General features: G+C 44.6%; 1 protein-coding gene across 32 annotated transcripts in view; it reads left to right on the plus strand.

Annotated features, from left to right (window-relative positions):
* Nucleotides 1-24,016, plus strand: part of Zbtb20 (zinc finger and BTB domain containing 20) — a 765,654-nt gene that overhangs the window by 685,870 nt on the left and 55,768 nt on the right. For 27 of the 32 annotated variants that reach the window (XM_085832267.1, XM_029470523.2, XM_085832261.1 and 24 more), the window contains 3 exons: nt 11,811-11,911; nt 13,921-13,978; nt 19,606-19,793. In XM_085832267.1, coding sequence (XP_085688393.1) covers nt 13,953-13,978; nt 19,606-19,793 — 214 coding nt within the window. In that variant the 5' untranslated portion in view covers nt 11,811-11,911; nt 13,921-13,952. Of the gene's footprint in view, nt 1-11,810; nt 11,912-13,920; nt 13,979-19,071; nt 19,236-19,605; nt 19,794-24,016 lie in introns of all 32 variants that reach the window. The other 5 variants (XM_029470535.2, XM_085832276.1, XM_029470536.2 and 2 more) reach the window with 3 other exon arrangements.

Genomic DNA, 24,016 nt, shown 5'->3' on the forward strand with positions numbered 1-24,016 from the left:
GGAGAAAAAAAATCAATTGGACCCGTCTCTTTCTCCCTTTGCCCCCTCCTGTCTCTCACACTGTGTGAGGAGTTGAAAGTGTGTGTGTATATGTGCATGTGTGTGCATGAGTGTGTCTGGGAGGTAGACAGATTCCCTACCTGGAAATGGCTTGCTATTATTAGATGTTCAGTTACCAGGGGTTATGTAAGACAATTGGAGCTCTGTTTTTAACAGAGACGTGATTCATGCTGCTTGTAGTAACAGTAACCACCTCCGAACGAGACAGAAACCAGACCCAGACAAAGGCTGGAGAATCAATGCCGACTCACTGCAGCCCCCTCCCGATACCCTCTGCCTTTCAATCAGGGCACTTAGGTTATCAGGAAAGGAGGCTCCTGCTAATTCTGGGTCTGTTCTGTCTCCTGGGACTGCCAGATAAATTCATGTGTCTGGAGCTAGACACAGAAAAAAGTAGGCTTCGGGAGCTGTGACATCTGAGCTCCCTCCCTAGGATCTCGCCAGTGATCCCCACCTGGCAAGGAAGAGGGCCTGCACCTGTGCTAGGCACAGATGTCTACTTAGAAAATTTAAGGGCTTGAGTGTTAGGATCGCCCACTCTCAGAACTTCCCCTCCGGTGATGTTTTCAGCTTGTCAAGAGAACAAAGGGTGGGATGGTATTAAAGCCACTACCCCCTTTTCCCCAAACTCCACCAGACTCTCGGACTTGGCTGTCAGCTCTCACCCAGATCAAGACCCTTCTCTGGGCCCTTCAGACCACACCACCTCCACAGTAGCCAAAGATTTGCATACCAGCCCCACAGCTGAGTAGGACAGGCAGTGAATCTCAACCACGACTTCTCAGGTGAAAATGACCTTAGTGCTTAACAGTGGTGGTGGCTGTGATTTTATCTATAGAAAAAGATTTGCAGCTGGGAAAGTTGGTGGCCTGAATAGCGACATGCAGCTCCTGTCAGATGCAGAGAGAATATGCGCATCTGGTTCTTTGACACTACAAAGTTTGGTGGTAACCAGTAACATTTTTTTTTTGAGGAGAAATTAAAAAGTTAAAAACAAAAAGCATTTTCTCCTGAAAACTTTTAGACCACACTGTACTACTCACTCAGCAGGCAGCTCAAAATCTTCCCCTTCCCTCTCTCCTACCCCAGTCCCACAGGTCTCATCTGTGTGAATCATGACGAAAACTCACTCTTAATGAAAGTCTCCCCATGCAGTAGCACGGCCCCAGCAGTGTCTCCCTGACCCTCCTGGTGACATCCCAGAAAGATGTGGATAGCTTAGCCTTCCCCCAGAACCTGGAGACAAAATACTTCTGCTGCAAAAAGAAACCGGTGCTTGACTAGAAGGCTCACATGACTCAGAAATTAGCTGTCCTGCCCCAGTTAATGTACCCCACAGGCTGGCTGCTGCCCTTTACTCTCTATCAAATGTGTAAACCACCCAGAAGGACAGCTCTGAGTGTAGGAGTGACAGAGAAATGTCTAGCCATTCAGTTTCATCAAGTCAATATCTCCTGTGATAAAAATTTCATCTTTAAAAATACTTTTATTGATTACTAGTAATGATCGATATCTTGATACATTCTTAGGACTATTGACTATGGACTATAGGAAATCTCTGCTAGTCCACATGTTCCTTACCTTTCAAGGTAAAACATTTAAGTAAGCATTCTCATCTTATATAAAAGAGTTTTAATTATATTCTCTGTATACCACGTCTTTAATCAAGAACAGCAGTGAACTATTTCACAGACCACAGATCATGAGCATTTTCTTTTCTGCTAAGATACCAAAGTCTTCTGTTCCCTCGGTTTTAAGGAAAAAAGCTGAACTCTTCCTGCACACAGTAAAACCTCCTGCTCATGCATCCAGGGACCATACGTCTAGCCCCAGTCTTAGTACAAACTCACTATTAGGAAATACGCTAAGTCTCTACTTCAGATAACATCTAATCTGCAGAACTCAAAGCCCTTTGATATCTGGTTGTTATGCACTGGCCTGAGAAAACCTGCCCTGGGCTTTCTGTGCTGCTGTAGTAACCAGTTTTATGGGGAAGATAGACCTCACTGTTTGGGGGCTTTGTGTTGTCCAAGCGGCTGCCAGGCCTGCCTTAGCTTACACAACACAATGTGTCTCCAGACTGACTGGAGATAGAGGCTGGGATATGGGTGAAAGGTGGCAGAGAATTCTAGACATTTGCTGCATGCCCTGGTGATATCTTTCATTTTCATCAGACTACCATGATTTAATGATCATTAATAACAATTTTCCTTGACAAAAGCGTGTTCCAGGACTTCCCTTCATGGGCTGTTTGGTGTTCTTTATTCTTTTATCTTTCTCTCTGGTAAAAAACTAAGCAGTCTTGCTTATAGATAAGAACAGGGCAGCCTTTGCTTTTCTCGGTTTAGTCTTATTTAAAAGCCTTAGAGATATGTGGTGGCATTTGCTGAGGTGACGACAATAATAGTGGATGGTAGGTTTTTCAACAATGGATGATACATTCTACCTGGACCTTTACCATCCTAAATGATACCCTGCAGATAACATGATTAGAACATCCTACTGTGTGCATAGGCCTGCAGTAGATGTTGATGTTTCTGTAAACTACTAGACCTCTATTCTCTAGAGGACTGTGACACACTCCCAATGATACATAGAGTAGGTAGTAAAGAGTAACTATTTATCTAAATGCTAAGTCAGTGTCAGGGGTCAACATCACCCAAAGCATTCTTCCCAACAGAGTTTAATAAGGACTAGTTCACTTCCTGTGGGCCTTGAATGGGAAGAAAGTTTAGGTACCAATGAAAGGCAACAAAGATGGCACCCTATAACTTTGAAAACAGTCTGTTCAAAAGCTTAGGGATACAACTGTATTTATCTTTCTGACCCCTAAAAGTTAACTTGGTAATACTAACGGGAGTATTAACAGAAAGACCTTATTTTATAGACATTCAGTGGCTTTCATCATAGGCAAAAACAAAACAAACAAACAAGCTTTCCCTTGATGGTCCTCTGGCATCTTCTTAGATAAAATAATGTCCCATTAGTCCAGTAAGCTTGGGCAAAGCATGTAGGGATTCCTAAATTTATTTAACCAAAAAAAAAAAAAAAAGTAAGATTTCTTTTTAAGTATTTATTTATTTGTGCAGGATGAGGGGCTGGGTGGAGACAGGGCAAGCACCCATGGAGGTCACGCTTGTGGCAGTGGTCAGTTCAGTGTTTCTAACTCACAGGTCCCCAGATCATTCTCAGGCTTAGCAGAAATGGCCTTCACACACTGAGCCATCACACTGGCCCAAGTTTTTATTAAAAACAATAGTTAAGGGCTGGAGAGATGGCTCAGCTGTTAAAGGCTAGGCTCACAACCAAAAACAATAATTTATGTGTGTGGGAGCTTTGTCTGCCATGCATTTCTGCACACATATGCATGCCTGGTGCCAGGAGAGGTCAGGGGCAAATATTGGATCCCCTGGAACTGGAGCCTCAAAAGGCTGTGACTTGACTTGTGGGTGCTGGGACTTGAACCAGGGTTTTCTGGAAGAGCAGCCAGTGCTTTTAACCATGGAAGCACCTTTCCATGCCTCCCTTCCCCCACCTCTTTTTTTTTTTTTCTTATGATGCTTTTTAAGGTTCTAGTGTCCTGTAACCTCACTCTGAGGCATACCACCTTTAAAGGAGTTGACGGTCCAGAGTTGAAAATCATACCATGTTGTAATGATCAGTGCTGTTGACAATGAACGGACCTCTAACTACAGAGAAGTTTCAGAGGTGAATCCAGCCTACACAATAGGTGAGGACTGCAAAGGAGAATGTCTAAAGCAAGAATCAAGTGTGGGGGGAACAAGAAAGAATGGTTCTATCTTGAGTAATAAAAATCAGAGGTGATTAAAGGCGATTAGATTCCATAAACTTAGCACGCTCAGGACAGCTGCATAGGAGTTATGCTTCTCAACTGAGAAAGAAAGCACAATGAGCAGGACTTGGTAAAATACACCGAGGTTCGCACGTGGAAACAACGAGCAGGTTTGAAGACCAGGATTGGAGCAGATAGAGGGCCTTACTTCCACCAGGGGCAGCACTGAGCAACTCGTGGTCATCTAGATTCATCAGTGAAAACATTAAAGGGAAACCCAGTACATAAAAGTGGAGACAGACAGGAAACCCAAAGGCTACCAAGGAGAGAACTCCATTACAAGATGCTATAGGCCACACCTCAGGGCAGTGTGACAAAAACCTGATGTTCCATCCTACATTGCTCCATTCCTGCTTCATGGCCTATGGCAAATAACTGTATCTTTCCTAAAGCATCTCAGACGCCTTGTCTGGATGTAAAATAGGAATTCAATACCTGTGAAGAGTGAAGGCATGAAGTTAGACAATGAAAGAAAATGTCCTTTTACCATGTGCTAAGCATTTAGTTAGGGATAGCCAAAATTGGCACTGAGGTGAGGGGATAGAAAAAAGAAAGTGAAATTCTCTCAGAGTGTATTATCTGGGATAAAGCTACTGGGATGTGTCTTCGTACCTACCCCACCCACCCACCCACCCACCCACCCAGTAAACCAAAAAATGGTTAGTACAGAAAATTATAATCCAAGAGACAAAGTATAAAAAACTGATATACCAGAAAGTCTTCTGGTCCACAGATCATGTACCAGTGGGATCTGTATTCCAGAATTTAAAGAGGACTCATAACCAGGGCCTGTGGCAGGCTTTCTGGACAGGAAGGTGTCCATTTGGAATGACTCAGGGTGGGTAGAAGGGGTGTCCTGTCACCACCATATATCTATCACCTGATCCCCAATTCTCTTAATTTAAATAAGAATCAACTACCTGAAACACGAAGGCTTTAGGGGATATGCAGTTCTTATTAACAGAGTTTGTGAATTGTCAAAAAGGAATCAGGGGTCTCTGTGGAGAACATTACCGTAGACTTACTGTGACAAACAGTTGCACTGCGCTTCCACTCTCTGTGGCAGGACCATCCCAGGGGTCTTTGAGCCATCAGAGGTATTTCTCCTGGACATGGTATTAACTGGTGGTTAATTAACGAGCTACATTTTAAAACTGGGAGCAGTTCTCCCAGCATGGAGAAGCTGAAGCCACGTCCCTGATCAGCCTGTCTGGCCATGCTGCCTCTCATGCCTTACTTGTTTTAATGGTTTCTCGCCAGTCTTCATCAGCTGGGATTAGTGATATCGACTAGGGAATTGGTTTCAGGTAATTAGTTAAAAAGGTAAAAGTCAAATAGATTTCTTTAACATGGTTAGTGGCTTCCCAGGTTGATGAGCTCTGTAATTCCCACAGTTTTCTTCTCAAGGAGGCTGCTACAATTTTAAGGGAACTTAAAATCATAAAACTCATCCCTTCTTTTTACAAATGGAAAAGGTGATCACTGAGAAGCCAGATGATTTGCCTAAGGTCACCCAGACAGTTCTAGAATTTTCTTTCTCTTCTCTTAGTCTTACTCCTTTGAGTTCTCTTTGAATTCTCTTTCTGTCCCCCCCCCTTGTGTATACACGCGCGCACGCGCACACACACACACACACACACACAGACACACACGCTCTATTCCCACAGTTACCTCACTATTGACTCTGTTCTTGCGTTTGTCCCTGTGCTGTGATCTCCTGCGCCTCAGCGTATGAGTTAGAGGGTCTTGGGCAGTCAGTAACACACACACACACACACACACACACACACACACACACTGACTCGATGCTTCACTTAGAGTGAAGAAATGAGGGAAGTAGAACAATTTTAAATTTACTGTGATCTTCAAGACAGCTTTTTCTACACCTGGGAATTGCTGTTAGACAATTACGGTTAGTAAAGCTCATTGAATTTCTCAGAGGAGAGGTGTTATTTATTACCAGATAATTATTGTTAAAAATAACAATAATGTAAAAATGGGACGGTGGCATGTTTGAGACATTATCATTCTTAGGTTACAGAAGTTGAGGAGAATTATTGGAAATCTAGAAACAATAGTTTGTTGTTGTTCACAACATACTCCATGTCAGAAACTCCTGGAATTCTGATGTCTGATGACTGACCCAGAATCAGAAGCTAAACTGCCCCTCTGAAACAAACCCCTACTAGAAAAGAGAATGTCAGATGTAAGATGAGTGGTACCCATGCCTATAGTATCAGCATCACCTGGGAACTTACCAAAATGCAGAACTGCAGACTCCATCTAGACATACTGATTCAGAAATTCTAGTGATTTGAGTGCTGGTTAGAACGTGAAGCTGGTCTGCTGAATATTAACAGTTGAAAATATTAAAATCATGTTCTACAGAGAGAGAGAGAGAGAGAGAGAGAGAGAGAGAACTTGAGACTGATATAAAACATTCCCATCTTCAATTAGAAAGGAATTACGAATGAACTTCAAGGCCAGTTCTTTCCCTGTGACTCTTGACTCTCAAGGAAATGACTCCCTGTGGGACATGGCAAGAGGCACTAATGCACCTTGTACATTGTGAGAATTGTTTTATAGTGGCAAGAATACAGAAGATCTGCATTTGAATTCTGTCTTCGCTATCTTCAAGCTTTCTAATCACAGACTTTTCACGAGCTCTCTGAGTTCCTCCTCTGTACACTGGGCACAGTAATCAACATAGCTGAGAAGGTTAAATGAGAATATTTTCATATTTGCGAATCTGTGGTCCCTGATAAAATGTCGACATCCATAAATAGCTGTTCTTGCTTTCACAGTGCCTTTTATGTGAGCTTCTACCCCAAAGCCCGCTCTCATTTTATACTGACTTTGTGATCTCTGAGGAGTGAGTAGCAGAGGCCACACTGAAGTCAGACCTCGGCCTCATGTGATGCATGGCATTGTGTTCCTTAGCAGCTCAACTCAACTGGCTTCCAAGGCAGGTGTACAGAGACACCATCAAAGCTACAGGCAGAAGAGAAGTGACCCTCTGTCTGATCTGCATCTGACACCATCATGAAACTTGCTGGGTTCTAAGAGCAGACTCTTTATTATAGTGCTGATATAAGAGGCAGGGGGAACAGATGTATTTCCAGATACTAAGTAGAATTTGTGGCCCTTTAAAATTACCTTTTAACTTAAAAATTTCGTACACTGGGTACAGAAGTCATTAAAAGGGAATAAATATGAAAAACCCTGAGAGGTCATTTTCACTGAGTCTTTATTTTAAGAGTATAACTATCCTTTAAGCAATAAAACATGAGAGACCATGCAGTAGCTCTGATTAGTAGACCCTCAGGTGTATGCAGGTACCTGAGAGGGGAAATAAGGAAATGGGGTTAGAAGATAGTCTGCCAAAAAAGCTGGACGATCATAGCAGCAGGATGTGAAGGAGAAGGCTTTGATTAAAGGACAGGAAGATTATGGCTCTGTTTAATTACAAATTTCACACTTTTACTAAACTATTATGTGGGCTGAACATGTACAGTTACCTAATTACATAGAGGATATCTGTAGATTGCCAGGTAACTGTTCACTGCAATGTGGGAGAATATTGATCAGTGATTTTCTTTATTATCTTAATATAGTTGCCAGAAGATTAAAAAGTTCAGGGGGACAAAGAGTTAATAATCTCCAGCCATATGGTAGGTTAGAAGGAACAATGAACACCTTGTGGGCCCAGTTTTGCTGGTTGGGTGGCTGCTAAGGTAAACGGTTCAATGCATAGCACCTCTCCGCCATAGCAGTCAAAACTTCTGACAACTATGACCGTCTTCTTTCTCTGCTGGGTGATGATGAGTTGATGGAGCCTTTGGTACTCTAGACTAATGTTTAAGAGGAAGCCGTCCTGACCAATAATAAATGACTGACAGGCCCTGGAAGATCTGTTTTATTTGCTATGATAAACACCACTATCCCGAGACAGTTGTTTTGGGTTTAGTTTTCGTTTGGTTTGGGTTGTTTTCTTGTTCATTTGTTTTGTTTTAGCTTTTCATTTAGGACTAAGAAAAGATGAATCTGTTTGAGGTCAGAGGAGAAATGGAACAAATAATACTTCTTCCATCTCTGGAAAAAAGCAGGGCAAAAAAAAAAAAAAAGAAAGAAAGAAAAAAGAAATGAGAAGAGGCTTGGGGCAGCCACCTACACTTTTCTATGAGTAAATCATTAAATAAGGAGAAAAATAAGTGCAAATTTAAGTTCGCCCAGAACACAGAAAGTGAGCAAGCTTGCTGGGAAAAGAAGCATTAATGTAGCAAGACTGTCAAACGGCTATGATGAATTTAACTGCAGTATTGATGTAGCCTGGTTCTGCGAGGAGCCATAGCTGAAGCCGTGGCCTTTTCAAGCGTAAGGAGCCTCATTCCAGCCTTCAGTCTTGGTTTATCAGTGCAGCGGTATTTTTCAGTGTTGTCACAATTGTTACTGCTGGTAATGTTAGAAAAGCTGCTTCTTTGCTGTTATGATCCACCCCCATCTTAAGGCATATCAAAACATAAAGTGCTATTTATTCTCTCAGTCTGTTGAAGCTAATAAGTGAAACAAGTTTGTTATTTTTGAAACATAATAGACACCCAAACCCTCCCAGTCTCTAGTCTGATCATTACTCTTGGTGGTCTGGTGGCCTTATTGCTATTCAGCAGGCACTGACATATTTAAAGATACAAGACCTTTGCTATCAGTTGTCCTTGCTTAGTTACTAACAAGGAGAGGACCTTGAGCAAGTCGGCTCCCTTAATCCCCTGTCTGAGCACAAGGACAGTGGAGCAGATGAGCTTCAAAGTCCTTTCAGTTCATCCTCAGTTTCTATGACTTCTAAGCAAGGTTCTTTATTCCTTTGGAATTCCACTCAGCCAACCTCAGCTGAGCACACATCCATATGGTAGGCATTGCTTATGCAAAACATTGTACTATGGAGGCAGAAAAAGAGGTGTGCTCCTGATTGTGTGCACCGTAAAAGGATGCAGCCAACACCTCTGTAGCCAAAGACAGTCATAAGAGAAAAGTTCAAGAGATGCATTAGACTACAATTCCTGACACTAGAGATTTCAGGATGAAGATCCAGGATACAGGGTTGCTGTCAGTGTTTGAGCTGGCTGGACAATGGACAGCTGTGTGGAAATATGATTGGTCAAAAGGAGTGTGACCTAATGGTAGTAGACTGAGCACAGAAACCCAGCAAGTCCTGTCTGTTCAGATTCTTGCTGGCCTCTCTGTACAGCATTCCTTCTACCTGGGTATGAACAGGACCATTTCTTAACCTGGGGTCTTAAGATTTTCTCTTCCAAAGAAGGTATGTCAGAGCCTTTGTAGCCTTTTCCTACAGAGAAAGGCACAGGAAGAATAGAACAGTATCTTTACACATCACAATCTGCTTTTAGGGATGGGGGTTCTAATTTCTATCTCCTACTTTGCAGAAAAGAGTCTTGTTTCTGTGACTTGCCTTATGAGGAGAGGAGAGAGGAGAGGGGATGTCAGAGAGAAAGGTTGCTTCTGAAGCCTCCACCTTGAGGTTTTTGTCTCTGCTTTCTGGAAATAGGGAGACAAATGGTACAAGTGGTGACTGGAGTTGGGAAAATGTGCCAAGGGAGCCTGCAAATCAGTGCTTGAGGAGTCAAGGGCATTTATTTCCCTTTGAGAAATGCTTCCTAAATGAGGTGGCGTTAGTGGCTCTTAAAGAAGTTATATGTTGACACTAGAAAGAGAGGAAAGTACTGTGAACATGTATGGAAGAATGGGGCTTTGCTGATGTATAGAATGAACCATAGCGAGAAGAATCAAAAATTGGATCGGGGCTAGCTTACAACAGTCCACAAGGAGTTGTTGCTCAAAGGAGTGTTACACTGAGGCTGACGTTTTAGAACAATAACGTAACAATAGTAGAAAGGTTTAATGTTGTTAAAGTGGAGAGAAACTACAAGAATAGAGGCAGTCAGAAGATGGACTCAGATGTTCTGGGAGCAGGTGGTAGACCCAATAGATTCAAGAAAGCTGGCCAGAGGAAGAACTACAGGGTTGGTGGCTGATTCCATATGGGAAGGCAAAAACATCAGGCTAGACACCACTATAACTGCTCAGCTACAGACAAGGCCCAGAGTAGGAATGGCAGCAAGAGTGAGGAAATGAAAACTCTAGGAAAGCAACATGTTCTGAGGAAAGAGAACAAGGCCTATCTTTACTTTCTAATTTAAAAGAGTCTGTTACTATTCAATGGCATAGCATGTTCCGCAGCATTAGAGACCCTGATTTGCTCATCTTTCCCAAGGGTCTACTAGACACAGTGTGCACACTGGGCGAACAGATGGTGAGTGCACTGGTCACTGGCCGAGTACACAGTATAGGTATGGTGCACTGCAGAAAGCAAGAGCTGGAGAGAGCAATGGAGACTCTCTGAGAACATGTTTGCAGAGGTCTGGACAAGTTTTCTAGACAAAGCCTGCAGTGAGAATGGTAAAGAACGTATCTATCAAGGGAAGGAGAGAAGGAAAACCAGCCAGTGCAGGAGACAGAACAGCAGACAGGAGAAAGGGAGATAGTCAGGATAGTGAGTGTCCTGCCCCTATCACAAAGCTGGGTAAGTTTCAGGGGCAAAGTGGACCCTGAGCAGGACCCAGAGGACAGGAATGGGGTGGGGAAGAACCAGTGAGCTGGGGGCCCCTGGAGACAGACCATAATCTGTGCTTTCTAAGGCTGTACTCCCGGGGTTACGAGATCAGAAAGGGAGACTCTCCCGTTCTTCTGAAGGGGATTAGAGAGAAGGCAAGAATTCAAACCAGGTAAGTGGCTGTCTTCAGGAGAAGCAATGGCTGAGCATTAGAGAGGCAGAGACAGAAGAGAATTAAACATACCAGAACTGTGATGCACATAGGCACTGTGGAGTACTACTCAGCCTTGAAAAAGAAGGCGAGGTTGTCATTGTACAGCATGAGTGAGCCTAGAAAACTGTTAGGTACAATAAGCCAGGCACAGAAAGATAAATATGGCGTGCTTTCTCTTATATAGAATCCAAAAAAAAATGGACTGCTCAAAAGCAGAGAATAAAATGGTGGCTAACGTAGGCTAGAGGGATGTTGTTCAAAGAATGCAAATTTTCACTTAGACATTTTCCAGTCTAAACAAAACTTTTAGTTTAGTCAGCAGAAACACTGTAGGGACAAAGCCCCTTCTCTGCCTTGCCACCTTCTGGAGCAAAGATTTGGACCCAGCTGCAGTTGTGTTCCTTAGCTCATCTCTCTGACAACACTGAGAAATAAACGACCAAAGCATGCAGCAGTCATGTCAAGACAAGACAAATAAGATTAAAGATTTTTTTTTCTCCTTCCTTTCTCTATTCTCTTCCTCCAGGCAGCTGCTGAGATTTACAGTTTGCCTGCCTTAGGATTTAAAATATTTTTTTAAAGTAATCATTATCAACACAAAACATAAATATGTGGGGTTATAGATATGCTAATTAGCTTGATTTGTCGATCCCACAATGAACACAAATCTCAAAACATTGCGTTAACATTATATTTGCTACAAATTGGTATAATTTGTGTCGACTAACAACCAACCAGTCCATGGAAAACATCACAGAATGATGCTACCCGCCACTCTCTCCATTCTAATCCCCTCTCTGCTTCCCAAAGCCACTCCATCTGCACTGCCCGGGTACTCTGATGTCTCAGACCATCCCCCGAGTCAGCAGAAACACTGTAGGGACAAAGCCCCTTCTCTGCCTTGCCACCTTCTGGAGCAAAGATTCGGACCCAGCTGCAGTTGTGTTCCTTAGCTCATCTCTCTGACAACACTGAGAAATAAACGACCAAAGCATGCAGCAGTCATGTCCTACTCAGCTAATGACCTTGTTTGTTTTGTTGTTTGTTTATGCTAGATGCAGCCACTCTCTGTCCCCTGTCCCAATGAGCATCTGCACTAGGCCCCAGCCTTGGAGTGGTTTACCTGAAGAGTGACACCAGCGATTTAGAAACTGCTGTGAGTACATTATACCTCGAGTGAACTCATTGACTTTGTTTAATAGGGTGGTGGCGGTGGTGGTGGTGGCGGTGGTGGTAGTGGTGGTAGTGGTGGGTGGTGGTAAGGAACCACACGATTGTAACAGTGGGTAAAATTTCACATAGCTTCATCTCTTTGGTTCAGCACAGTGACCAGTCCCGATACCCGCAGCAGAGTCCAGCCACCAGCACTCACTGCATGCACACCTGGGTAGCATTCTCCCCCACCCATCTCCTGTGGTTATGTCTCTGCAAAACTGGCAGGAAGTAAAACTGTTCTGCTTGGTCCTGTTGCCTCTTCCCATGATGGTTGTGGCTACTCTTCCTGTGTATACAGCTCATCATTTGCTAATCTACAGTCTCATGCATATTTGTCATTTCATGTCACCCTGGTCAAATCTGGGAGCCAGCTTGGCTTGCCCGTGCCTACATGATCTCTGGAATGCATACCATGCTATTGCCTCCCTGCAAGGATAAGGAGCCAAGGCTTGCCTTTGGGACTCTGGCCCCTTCCACCATATTTCCAGCCCATCCTGCCAGCTCTGCTCTGTTCTCTGGATGCATGGCTCTGTGTAGCTGATTGGGTTCCTTGTACACTGGGCATTTATGTTTAAATATAGCCTTCACAGGAAAGTGAAGTGCACAAATAAGATAGGGCAGGAGATTCAACATCCACAGGAAAATAATGAAAATTTATTAACTATATTGAAACTAATAGATGAATATATGCTTTTTTAATACTAAGAAAGGCTAAAGATTTGAATTGTTTAGAAGCCATGCATGCAAAATAATTACGCATGAAATCTCATTTTAATTGTATTTACAAGTTTTTCTGTACAGTATGAGGCATGTAATGGGATAATGCTTTTTTTTTTTTAACTGAAGTCTCTGTTACTGGAAAACACTAAACATGGGAAGCTAATAATCTTCTTAGGTACCAGGTAGGACTTTTACATCCATAGTACCTACCTATGTCTTTAGTTGTTCTAACATACCTCAAAACCAAAGAAATGAAGCTAGAATTTTGTTTTGCATCTTTTTACCTATAATGTGTTTGGTCTCCTGGATGGTAATTGATGATAGCTGGTACGTAGGTGATGGACAGGCCTGGCTAGCCAAGATGGGGAATGAAGGACAGTGAGGACTGGGGATTGATGACATGAGAGAAGACCATACATTGTTTCTTCAGTGTGTAATTACACAGAGAACTTCCTTGCATAGTTTATCCTTACGCTCAAGTACAAGAAGTGCACACTTCTCACATCTGAATAGTGTCTCGTCTGAATTTTCCCTCAGCACAGAGTAAAGCCTGTATCAGCACTGCAGTCCTGCTAGAGTACAGAGTGACACCAAGGTGTGTGTATTCTTTGCAGCTCCTACATTCTTGTGCTGCAGAGAACTCAGACCTAAGAACCGGGGTCTGATCTTTCTTAGAAATTGCAAGGCAATCCACAGTCACATGTTATTGTCACAGAAAAATATTTCGTCTTCTCCTGAGCTGCAGAGACTGAGTTACAACCCAATAGTCTCTGCTGTTCAGAAAACTGCTTCCTTCCACAAAAGACATAATTCCTAAGGTGAGAAGGATATAAACACATGAACTTTGAAGCAGTGTGTCCTTCCTGGGGCTGCCTGTGCTCTGTGCCTGTTCTCACCATTTGTGAGGTAATGGTGAAACAGTGCTGATTTGAACACATTACCTGTACACATGCGCAGGCCTGCCTGCTGACACTCACTGTTGTGATAATTAAATGAGATGGTGTATATATAGGATCTGGCACGGCAGAGATGAGTATGTCTACTCAATCCACTGAGATGTACTGAGCGCTCAGTGGGTGTCACTATTCTGGGCACCGCGAAGTGTAGCAAAGAACACAAACAAAGCCCCACTTACTCAGCTTGCCGGCTCTATAAATGGCAAACAGACAAAATAGGTTCATGGAAGCTAACAGAGGACTGATCTGATTTTATTTTGCTTTTTCCTTCCAGAAAGTATAATTGAGAGGAACAGGGTGAAGGAAATGCAAATGCGAAAGGCAAGCAGTAGGTACGCTGACGAATCTTGCCACCCCATCTCCCATTCCCTGTCCTAATGCATGACCCAGCGACCTCTCGGGACTCCAGTGCCCGTGCTCTCCAAGTCAGACTGTAAGACCCGGCCCTAGGGCCATCCTGCTCCTTCAGAGAAGGTACCACTCTTGCCTTCCAGTTTAACTGATTCAAAGATGAGATCAACAACTCTCCGTTGTCTCTCTCCCATGTCCAGTGCTTCACCATGCATTGAGCATCCCTTAGTCTCACCCACACCTCAGACATAGTCACCCACACCTCAGACATGGTCCCCTTGGTCATTCAACTCCCTTCAGTTAAAACCTTTATATGTGCCATTTATTTCCTGCCAGGATCCTGACTATTGTGAGGGAGGAAAGACACTGAAAAAATATTTCAAATCAGCCCTGCCAAGAAGAAAGGGAGGGGGGGGGGGTGGAGAGATTGAAATAATAAAATGCTTTAATCATGAAAACATTTTAAACTAATGTGAGAATACTGGGCCATGTCTTGAAAGGCTGAATGGTAAGAAGGCGCAATAACCCAGAGTCCCGTAGGTGGTGTCCATGAATAGCCACAGTGTTGTTGTTCAGGCTCTTGGCCCTCCGCAGCTTGCTTGACCCTTAGCTCCACACAGCTACAGCAATGACATGCATGTGAACAGAAGGGGGCAGTTAACATTCCTTCTCCATTGATGTCAGTTAGCCCCTGACTCAGATATCCACAATACTACTAAGATGAAGGTGTCTCACTTATATAGCTAACATGAACACCACAGGACTAATATTTTTCAGAAAGCCCCATTCTCCAGCACTTGGTTCTGGACCAGCACTGTGCTAAACACAACCTGGCTCATCTCCTTTATTCTTAATCACAGCCCATAGCTGAAAGGCATTGCTGTTCCCATTTTACAGATAGGGAAGATAAGGCCTCAAAGATGCAAAATAACCTGCCTTGGGCACAAGGCTGCTAGCTAGTGGAGCTCAGTTTTCCTAATCCCCTCCCTAGGTAGGAGTGGCTTTTTCCTTTGTCCCTCTCTGTCCTCCAACACTCTACAGTTAAACAGCAGAGTAAGTGGGGAAATGGTTCCGACTCCAGAAAAGCCAAGAAAGGCATCACTGATCTCAATTATCATGATCCCGCGACTGCGTAATTATTTATCAAAGGGAGGTTCTGACTAATTCTTTCCTCTCCAGCCAGGCTGATTAGTGGAAAGCATAATCTGCAGCAGAGGGTGGGAGCCCAGTGGAAGGAGAGAATTGGAGGAGAGAGGGAGAAAGATGGGAGAGAGCACTCGCCTCTCAACAGACCCTGGAGACTGATAAGAGCTCGCATGGATAAAATATTTATTTTTCCATATGTTGCAGAAAGCACTTCTGCCACTGTATGTGTGCAATATGTGCGAAGGAGTGTGAACTGTATACATCCAACACCACCGATCTGCCTCGTTCCCGTGTATTTAACAGGCTTAATACCTAACAGCGCATCCATATGTTTTAATGCATATTTCTCTGCACAAACAATATGGTATAGTTTGGGAAGAGCCAGCAGCCTCCACAGCCTCACTCACTGCTATGTTTCAGCCCTCAACTTACTGTCGGGGCCAGCGCAGGGAGAGTTAAAGACCAGAAGGTTCTGCCGGCCAGCTCAGCTGCCCTTCACCTTAAATGCCTTCCTAGTTCTTAAAGCAGCCTTTTTCTCATAACAAAAATGTTCACAGTGGGGAGATGAAAATGTTTTTGTTCTCTTTGGACAATTGGGACATGTTCAGTCAGAATGTCAGAACTGACCGTTGAAAGGCGGGTGCCTACGGCCACACTTCTCTCTCTCTCTCTCTCTCTCTCTCTCTCTCTCTCTCTCTCTCTCTCTCTCTCTCTATGCAGAGCTGCACCAGTGTGGCGGGAGGAAGTGCACAATGATTGGCCTGTTTTTCTGTAGAAGTGTTCAGGGTACACCCAGTTTTGCTTTGCATATATTTGCGAAACATCTGCCCTTTTCTTGTTCTGAAGTCTCTCTCCCTCACGGCCCACTTTCTCCTCTCCCCCGGGTTTTTTCTTTGTTGTTGTTGGCTTCTTTGACTTCTACGTAGAAGTTTTCATTTTCCGGTCGAGGGGCAACCTCATCAGAGTGTATAGTTTTGAGAGAGAGAGAGAGAGAGAGAGAGAGAGAGAGAGAGAGAGAGAGAATGAATATGTACAGCAGGCGGGGGGAGAACAAACTTGAAAGAGACTGAGAGGCCAGGCCAGAGAGAGCTTGGCACACCAGCCTTTGGCATGGTGACCAGGAGGAAGGTTCTGGTAGTTTAGGCTCTGAAATACTGCCTGGAGTCAGCCAGTGTGCTGCTGCCCTCTACAGGCGCTAGGGGATAGTGCAAGCTACTTAGACTTGTACAGACATGTCCTCAGATGTGCCATGTTTATACAATCCCTTTTATGCAACCAAAGAAGGCATTTTCAGTTAATTACAAGAGAGTTTGCTCTTTCCTCCTTAATAAACCACAAACTGAAAAAAAATGGGTCATAGAACAGCACCTGTGCATGTCAGACAGACTGCTGTTTTGTGTTAACGCTTCTTGGCTTCAGAAAAAGGAATCCCAGAGAATTATAAAAGAGGTTGGGATGGGAGAGGAAGTGCTCCAACGGACAGTGTGCAGTGCTCTGGTCTGTGACATTGGAGCACTGCCGTGGTAAGAGGAGAAGTGAACTGGCAGGAAGCAAGGAAGGGAAGGGGCCAGGCAGGTTGGGTTTGAATGTGTTCTACTTGCTGAGGTGGCTACAACGTCTCTGGGCCATGGGCAGCCACCAAAGGTGGTCCTGGACATAAGGTGGGGCACAGAATACAATTTCTCCAGGGTTAGACCCCATGGGTGGCTTGGCAGTACACTGGTGCAAGAACGTGCTCTTAATTCCATGAACCACATGGCGAAAGCTAGCTGAGGCCTTGTCTGTAAGCATAGAGACCATTTTCTTTTCTGCTACATAAAGATGGCCATTGGTGTTTTGTCCCTATATTTAGATGAATTACAAGGACCAGCCATTCTTGTAATCAATGAAAAAGCAACAGATCCAGGTTGACTCCCTTGCCGCATAAAACGAGGAAGCTTAATTGAGATTCAAACTGGGACTGGTCTCCAAGTATATTTAAATTTCAGCTCTATTTAATTCCGTCAGCAAACAGTTCGTAAGTGGCTGCTGTGTATATGGTTCACAGTATGGAATTATGGAAAAGGCAGTAACCCCAGGAGGACAGGACCCAGATTGCTCAGCCTCTGTGGCACATCACAGCCACTTAGTCTCTGTACGGAGTGTGTGGATGGGGGAGTGGGGGAGGGGAGCAGAAAGGCGGAGTAAAGAAAGGGATGAACTCCAGAAATGGGACAACTGCTAAGACACGCCCCTTCCACAGAAAGCCCATTCTCTCCGAGAGCCAGTAGCACGGAACTGTTAGGGAGTAAGGCAGGAATCCTGCAACCACTGAGGGATCTCGGAGTGCTGCCCAGAGGAGCCATCCTGTCTGAAAGAGGGGAGTCGCAGCAGTCTAGCATGGAGACGGCATTTAATAAGTGTGAAGGAAGGTTCTTCTCATTTCATAGGCAGAGATGAGAAAAGGCAGTTCAAAGCAAGGGCAGTAATGAGTAAAGGTAAAGAGCCAAGAGTGTACATTCCAGACCCCTGCGAATGATAAACGCACACCAAGGCAGCCAATACACAGGGCCCATGAGATAAGGTAGGGCAGATAAGGAACTGTCCTCAGATTCCAGGCTACCACGGTGCTGCGGGATCTAGTGACTGCAAAGCAGCAGAGCTAGGGTCTTGGAGGACAGAGAGCAAGTCAGGGGCAGCAGCTCAGTAGGGAAAGCATTGAGGCTGCCGTCTGGAGAGGGAGCAGGCTGGTGAGGACCACAGGGCAAGCTGGCCACGGGGCAAGAGAAAAGTTAGCAAGGGGCTTCCAGCCGATGGAAGGCCCCAGTACCAGAAACAGACACCTCAGAGGAAGCACTGCTTCTCCCAGGAGAAACAGACAGTGGGAGGGGGCAGTTAGACAGTGGAGACTTTGATTTTGAATTCTTTCTGAATCTGAAAAACCAGAAGAGCAGATCCTTTGGGGTCCTGATAGGCACAGGATTTGAGGGTTAGCCCCAGCCCCCCATTCAGCAATGGATAAGGCACTTCAGCTTGTTTCTGTTATGTTGGCTTCCTCCACACTGAGAAATATATCTGAAAGCCCCCAACTCCATCCTAATCTTTACCACGCTGTCTCTGCCTCATGCCCTCTGAAGAAACAGATTTGATTTCACAACCTGTTGGACTAAAAACACAGCATACTAATCATAACACCATATTCTGCGAGGGCAGATTTGACTACCCAGTACAACACATTTCAATATGAAATATTCTGTATACAAGTCCAAAGCCATGCTCATAGAAACAAGGAGAACATGGAAACACAGCAATTTACAACAGATTATGTACCACACATAATCTATCCAAAAAGGGAAAAAAAGAAACCCATACTCTATGGTAGTATAGTGATAGAAAAAGACACAAAGCCACAGAAACTGGGGACGTGTTCAAGGAGGACCTCATCCCTTTTGGGGTGTCTGGTGTCCATGTGCTACATAAATGCCGATTTGCTAGTTACCATTGATTGTCACAGGGAAAAGGATCCTGGGCTGACTGAGAGCTGAACTATTTCACATTCTGTTCCTGACTAAATCACACCACCACCTTTCTACTCCCTATCAGCAATCTCTTTCTCAGAAGGCACATAAATACCAGTCATGCTCCTAAACTCTGGGAGCCTATACTAAACCAAAGAGCACGGAGAATCTTAAGGCTGGGACGGAGAGAGAGAGAGGGAAGGGTATGTGTGAGACACCATTCATCTTTGCCTCCTAGAACCTACACCATCTTAATCATTTTTCACTTCCTACTTTACAGTCACCTCTGCCTCTACCCCTTCCTCTGGACAGCCTGCAGATGGAGGCTGGGATTTGAAATTCTGTGTTGATTTCACATAAAACTAATAGTAACAGATTTAAAGCTAGAAGGAGCGTGTAGGGCCTTCTAATCCAAGCCCTTTATTTTGCAGATGAGGAAACTGAAGCCCAGAGAGGTGAAGTGAGGTGCCCAAAGCCACACAGCAAGTTGCAGGCACAGCTAGTTCCATAGCTCAAGTCTCCTGACTCCCAGTCCAGTGCTCTTCCCATTACTCCACGGGTCCTGTCTCTAAGCGTCCTGACAAATGCTAGAACGGTAAACCTCCACTAGTATTTTTCCAGACCATGTTAAAACTCTTTAAGGGGGGAAAGGATGCTTGCTTGGATAATGTCAGCCATACGTAGCTCAAGCTGTCTAAAGTTCTGGGACAGGGTCTTTTTATACAGCCAACAGAGTCCAAATGTGGTGCTGTTTGCTTGGCCCATATGCTTTCGTGTGTTCCCAGTTAGGCCATTACTGGAGGGAAAAAAACAAGAATCAGCTTGTTTTAAAACAAGGGACATACTGGACTCCCTCCCATCCCCCTTCAGAAAAAAAAAAATCAAGTTATCTTTAACAGATTCTAAAAATGCCTTTTCCCAAATATGCAGTCAGTTCCTTCAAAGGGCCCTTTGTTTATTCTCAGGAAGAAACCCAAGACAGCTGAAAACCAGAAGGCATCTGAGGAGAATGAGATTACTCAGCCGGGCGGATCCAGCGCCAAGCCGGCCCTTCCCTGCCTGAACTTTGAAGCTGTTTTGTCTCCAGCCCCAGCCCTCATCCACTCGACACATTCACTGACAAACTCTCACGCTCACACCGGGTCATCTGATTGTGAGTACCGCAGTGAGGTGATGGTGTCTTCCCTAAGCTTGGCGCCATGCTTCCCCCCACCCCCCCACCCCACCCCAGGGTTCTGGCTGTTTTGCATTCAGAGCAAGCTGTTTCCATTTGGTCTTCCAAAGTAGCCAAAAGTAGCATGCCACCCACCATTTTGATCCAACCAGCATCTATATATTTTCAAAGCCAGAGAATATTTTAAAGCCAGGTAACCAGCCACTTGGCCTCCGATTGGTGATTAATTGCATGTGACCCTATTCTCTTTCGACACATTAAGTCAAGAAAAGAAGTAATATGCCACTTCCTGGTGTTCTTGCTCTCGGTAACAGCACTTCGACCAACCGTTACTAAGTGGAATAACCAAATATGGACCTCAGAAGGCCAGTGAGACACAAGGAGACAGCCATCTCCAAATTACATAACCCAAGTCAGCTTTGCATTAGTTATTGGAGTCTCATGTAGCTTGGCTGAATTTCGGTCTTTCCAGTTCTTAATTTATTTTGAAGTGGTTAAAGGATGGCATACATTTACAGAAGAAAAAAGAATGGCTTCCAAGAATTCAAAAGCCACCCAGACTTCGCATAGCCAATAAGAATGCAGGTTAAAAATATTTTTTAATTAAAAAAAACTGCCTACGGGCTAAATTTGGAAATGGGCACTTAATGCAAGTCGTCACTATTGAAATCACTTCTTTGCTGTTTATTTTTGCCATCTTCTCACTAATCTAGAAGTCACTTCTTAAATTCTATTTTAAGGAAGTTGATAGATCACGTGAGGAGGCTGTTTTTCGTGTCTGAAGTGTAACCCGGCACTTGAGAGAGGAGCACATGTTGACAATACCAACCGACACAGCATTCCTGTTAGCTAAGATGCCCAACAGCTCTGGGAACTGCTCTCTCCACAGGATGGCTGGTAACAGGCAGAGAGGGGAGTGAGTTAAATAGACCAGGAAAGCTTCATTACCAAAAAGGACTCCATTCATCCTGCTCCTCACAGACAAAATTTTTAAAAAAGGAAAGGAAAGAGGAAAGGAAAGGTAAAAGGAAAAAAAAGAAATCTCCATTAGGAAATGAGATTCCAAATCTCTTGCTATTATTTTCTGGCAGAAGAAATATAAAATTCTGCAAGTAGGACAAAGGTGAGTGGCTCTAGGAGACCCCTCCCCCACTCACTTTGCCATCTTAGCCTCTAGATAGGGGGTTTGAGCTGGGGCAGGGGCTGGGCTGTAGCCACACTCAACTGTCACTAGAGAATGGGAACAAAGTGAGATCCAAGTTTCTAAGGCCAAGTGATCTGTACCATCAGACTTACCGCTTCTGTTTAGATACAGGGGGCAGAAGCAGGGACTTGGTCCCTGGAGCATCTTGGTAGTCACCTAGTCATCTTTCTTGCCTGGAAGTCTCCAGCCTAACAGTAATTACAGGAAGAAGTTGAAAATAGCCTGGCACGATGCCCATAGACATGTGCACACTACACTGCCCCTGCCTTCCAGAAAAGTGGCCTTTGGAGCTGGTGAAAGGCCTGGAGCCTCAGTGTGTACACCTTCCTGGCCTGGCTTTCTGCCATACCTATGGGGAAGACTGCCTAGGATGGCCGTAGCCCAGAAAGCTGCTACAAACCAAATGAATGTCTTTCCGAGTGGAAAAGCACAATGCTTCATGTACTGTACAGCAAGCATCCTCCGGCTAGGCCTTACGTGCCCTACTAGCCTAGCATATGTAGAAGGAACAGCAGGACAATGCTGTCACTGCAGACCCCTTGGAAGCCAGAAGAGCAGAGCTTAATGGGGTGTCTGAATGCAGTTGGAAAGAGACCCAACCAGGAGGAGACACCTAATCTCCAGCTGTCTAGAAAGTCACTTTGATTTTGCCATTAAGATGTGTAAGTCTCTGCACCAACCTGTTGTTGAAATTGGTTATAGTTCTCTCCAAACGTGTTTGGATTGTAGTTTGTCCTGATTTGAGCCTACACTGAGGGGAAAATTGTTTTTAGGAAAGATTCACAGAAATCTGTCCATTTGGAGGTTGCCTGAGAGAAGACAGGAAAGGAGTTTATTTTAAGCTGTTACATTTTTTGGATGCTCTTCTTGCATTCAAGAAGATTTTTTTTCTTTTACTTTCAAATGTCATTCTTACCATAGATTAATTTAAAAGCCTAATTTCTTTAAGGTAAAATATTCAGTTCCTATTTAGAATGAACAGATTTGGGGCATTTAAAAATAGTGCCCTTGACTTGTTAGTCCCTTTAACTTGAGGAACGTTCTACCAGTATGTGGCGTTCTAAGCTTTCACAAGCGCTTGAATTTCCACAGCACCTTTTTGTTTTGTTGTGTGCTTAGCAAAATTATTCTTAGTCATGACTTAATGCCCACTTCCAGTCCATCAGCATGGTTCCTCCCAATTTACAGATGAGACAACTGAGAAACCTGACACCTAACTAGGAAGGCCTTGCCTGCAGTGCACCCGTGTAGATGCCAATGAGTGTTTTTAAATTTGCTCTTCTGAGCATGCAGAACTCATGGTTCAGCGCACAAAAAATGGCATTCCTGGCTATCCACGGGCACCTTGGACATGAGTGGCTACTGGTCATGGTGATGTGGTCACCTGACAAATCTTGCCCACAGACGAGAAGTGACCTCTGCTGTAACTAGGAAAGGTGGCAAGCCACGTGGCTTCTGCATGCACCAAAGTAAAGATGGTCAGTCCAGCAGCTTAAATGGTCTTAATGATCAGTTGGCAGTGTACTCCACTGTGCTGGGCACTTCCTCCTTGCCCAAAGAGCTAGTGATGTTCAAAAGCAGAAGTAGCTTTATTGAGATGCTGCTATTATCTTGCCACAGAAATGCATGCTGTTTGGCGGTGCACTTCCCAACACAATTTCCTCTCAGCAATATTCTGCCATCTCTGTGGGGCTTGTCACCTCTCCACCATTTCTGAGAGCGTAATGGCAAGCAAATTCAGATGGCAATAATAGAAGGCATTACGGTGAATTTGGGGATGGAAAGAGTGCAAGAGCCCTAGGTGTTTGACAGAGCACTTAACCCACCTAACGGGCTGAGTGGAGCCAAGCTCTCCCTTCAAGGACTTAAGCAGGACTAAGCAGTCAGGAGAGCAGACGAAGCCTGTCCTGACAACTCTCGCGTGTAGCACATCACAGTCATGCTCATGTGACAGACGCAACCACAACTTTCACTTGCATATTCCTTCCACTTGTGTCCCCCCATGCCCCATGAGGGCTCCCATGGTAGGAGGAAGGGCTTCTCCCTTTAGTGGTCCTCGATGCTCCTGCTGTAGATCTGCATTAGTTTCTGTCATCGGAAGCCGGAAGCTGACATCCGTGGTCACTTACCTTCCAGTGTTTTTGTGCTGGACTCGTCAGACTGTCTGGTTTTTCTGTCCTTGCCAAGATGCATTTACACATTAACAGTTTTTATTTATTTTTAATTTAACCTTTACACAGTAGCAAACTGTTGTGTGGGTGGGTTTAAGTTTAGCTGTGTAGGTAGCATGGTGCTGATGGGGCTGCCTGCTGTCGAGGAGACCGTGGGCTCTTCCTTTCCTATCTCCTGCCTTCTCTCCCTCTCTCTCTCCCTCTCCCTCTCCCTCTCCCTCTCCCTCTCCCTCTCCCTCTCCCTCTCCCTCTCCCTCTCCCTCTCCCTCTCCCTCTCCCTCTCCCTCTCCCTCTCCCTCTCCCTCTCCCTCTCCCTCTCCCTCTCCCTCTCCTCTCCCTCTCCCTCTCTCCGTCCCTCCCTCCCTCCCTCTGTCCTTCCCTCCCTCTCTCTCTCCCTCCCTTCCTCTGTCTCTGTCTCTGTCTCTCTCTCTCCCCCCCCCCTTTTCCCTTCACTCATCCAAGGCCCTGTGATTAAATTTTTAGTACACTTGGATCATTTTGAACTTTTAAGCAATTTCTGAGAGAACAAAACAAAGAGGATTTTTATGGCAAACTCCATTAATGCCACATTAAGGCTGACATTTTAATTACCCCCAAGTCAGGAAATGCAAAGTTCAGGTTCCCACAGCAACAGAAACTGTCCCCTTGAGTGAGTGCAGCATCCTAGCCCGTGCTTACACAACACTGGCATGAGGACATATGTGGAGAGGAGCAGCCTTTATCCTTTGTGTCTCTTCAGTAACCACAGTTGAGGACATGAGCCTTTAGCACCCTCCCCAAACCATCTCTATGTATTATCCTACATGCTCTACATGTGCACACAGACA

Source organism: Mus caroli, unplaced genomic scaffold (genome assembly GCF_978045245.1).
Source record: "Mus caroli unplaced genomic scaffold, Mus_caroli_1 scaffold_17, whole genome shotgun sequence".
Taxonomy (NCBI): Eukaryota; Metazoa; Chordata; class Mammalia; order Rodentia; family Muridae; genus Mus; species Mus caroli.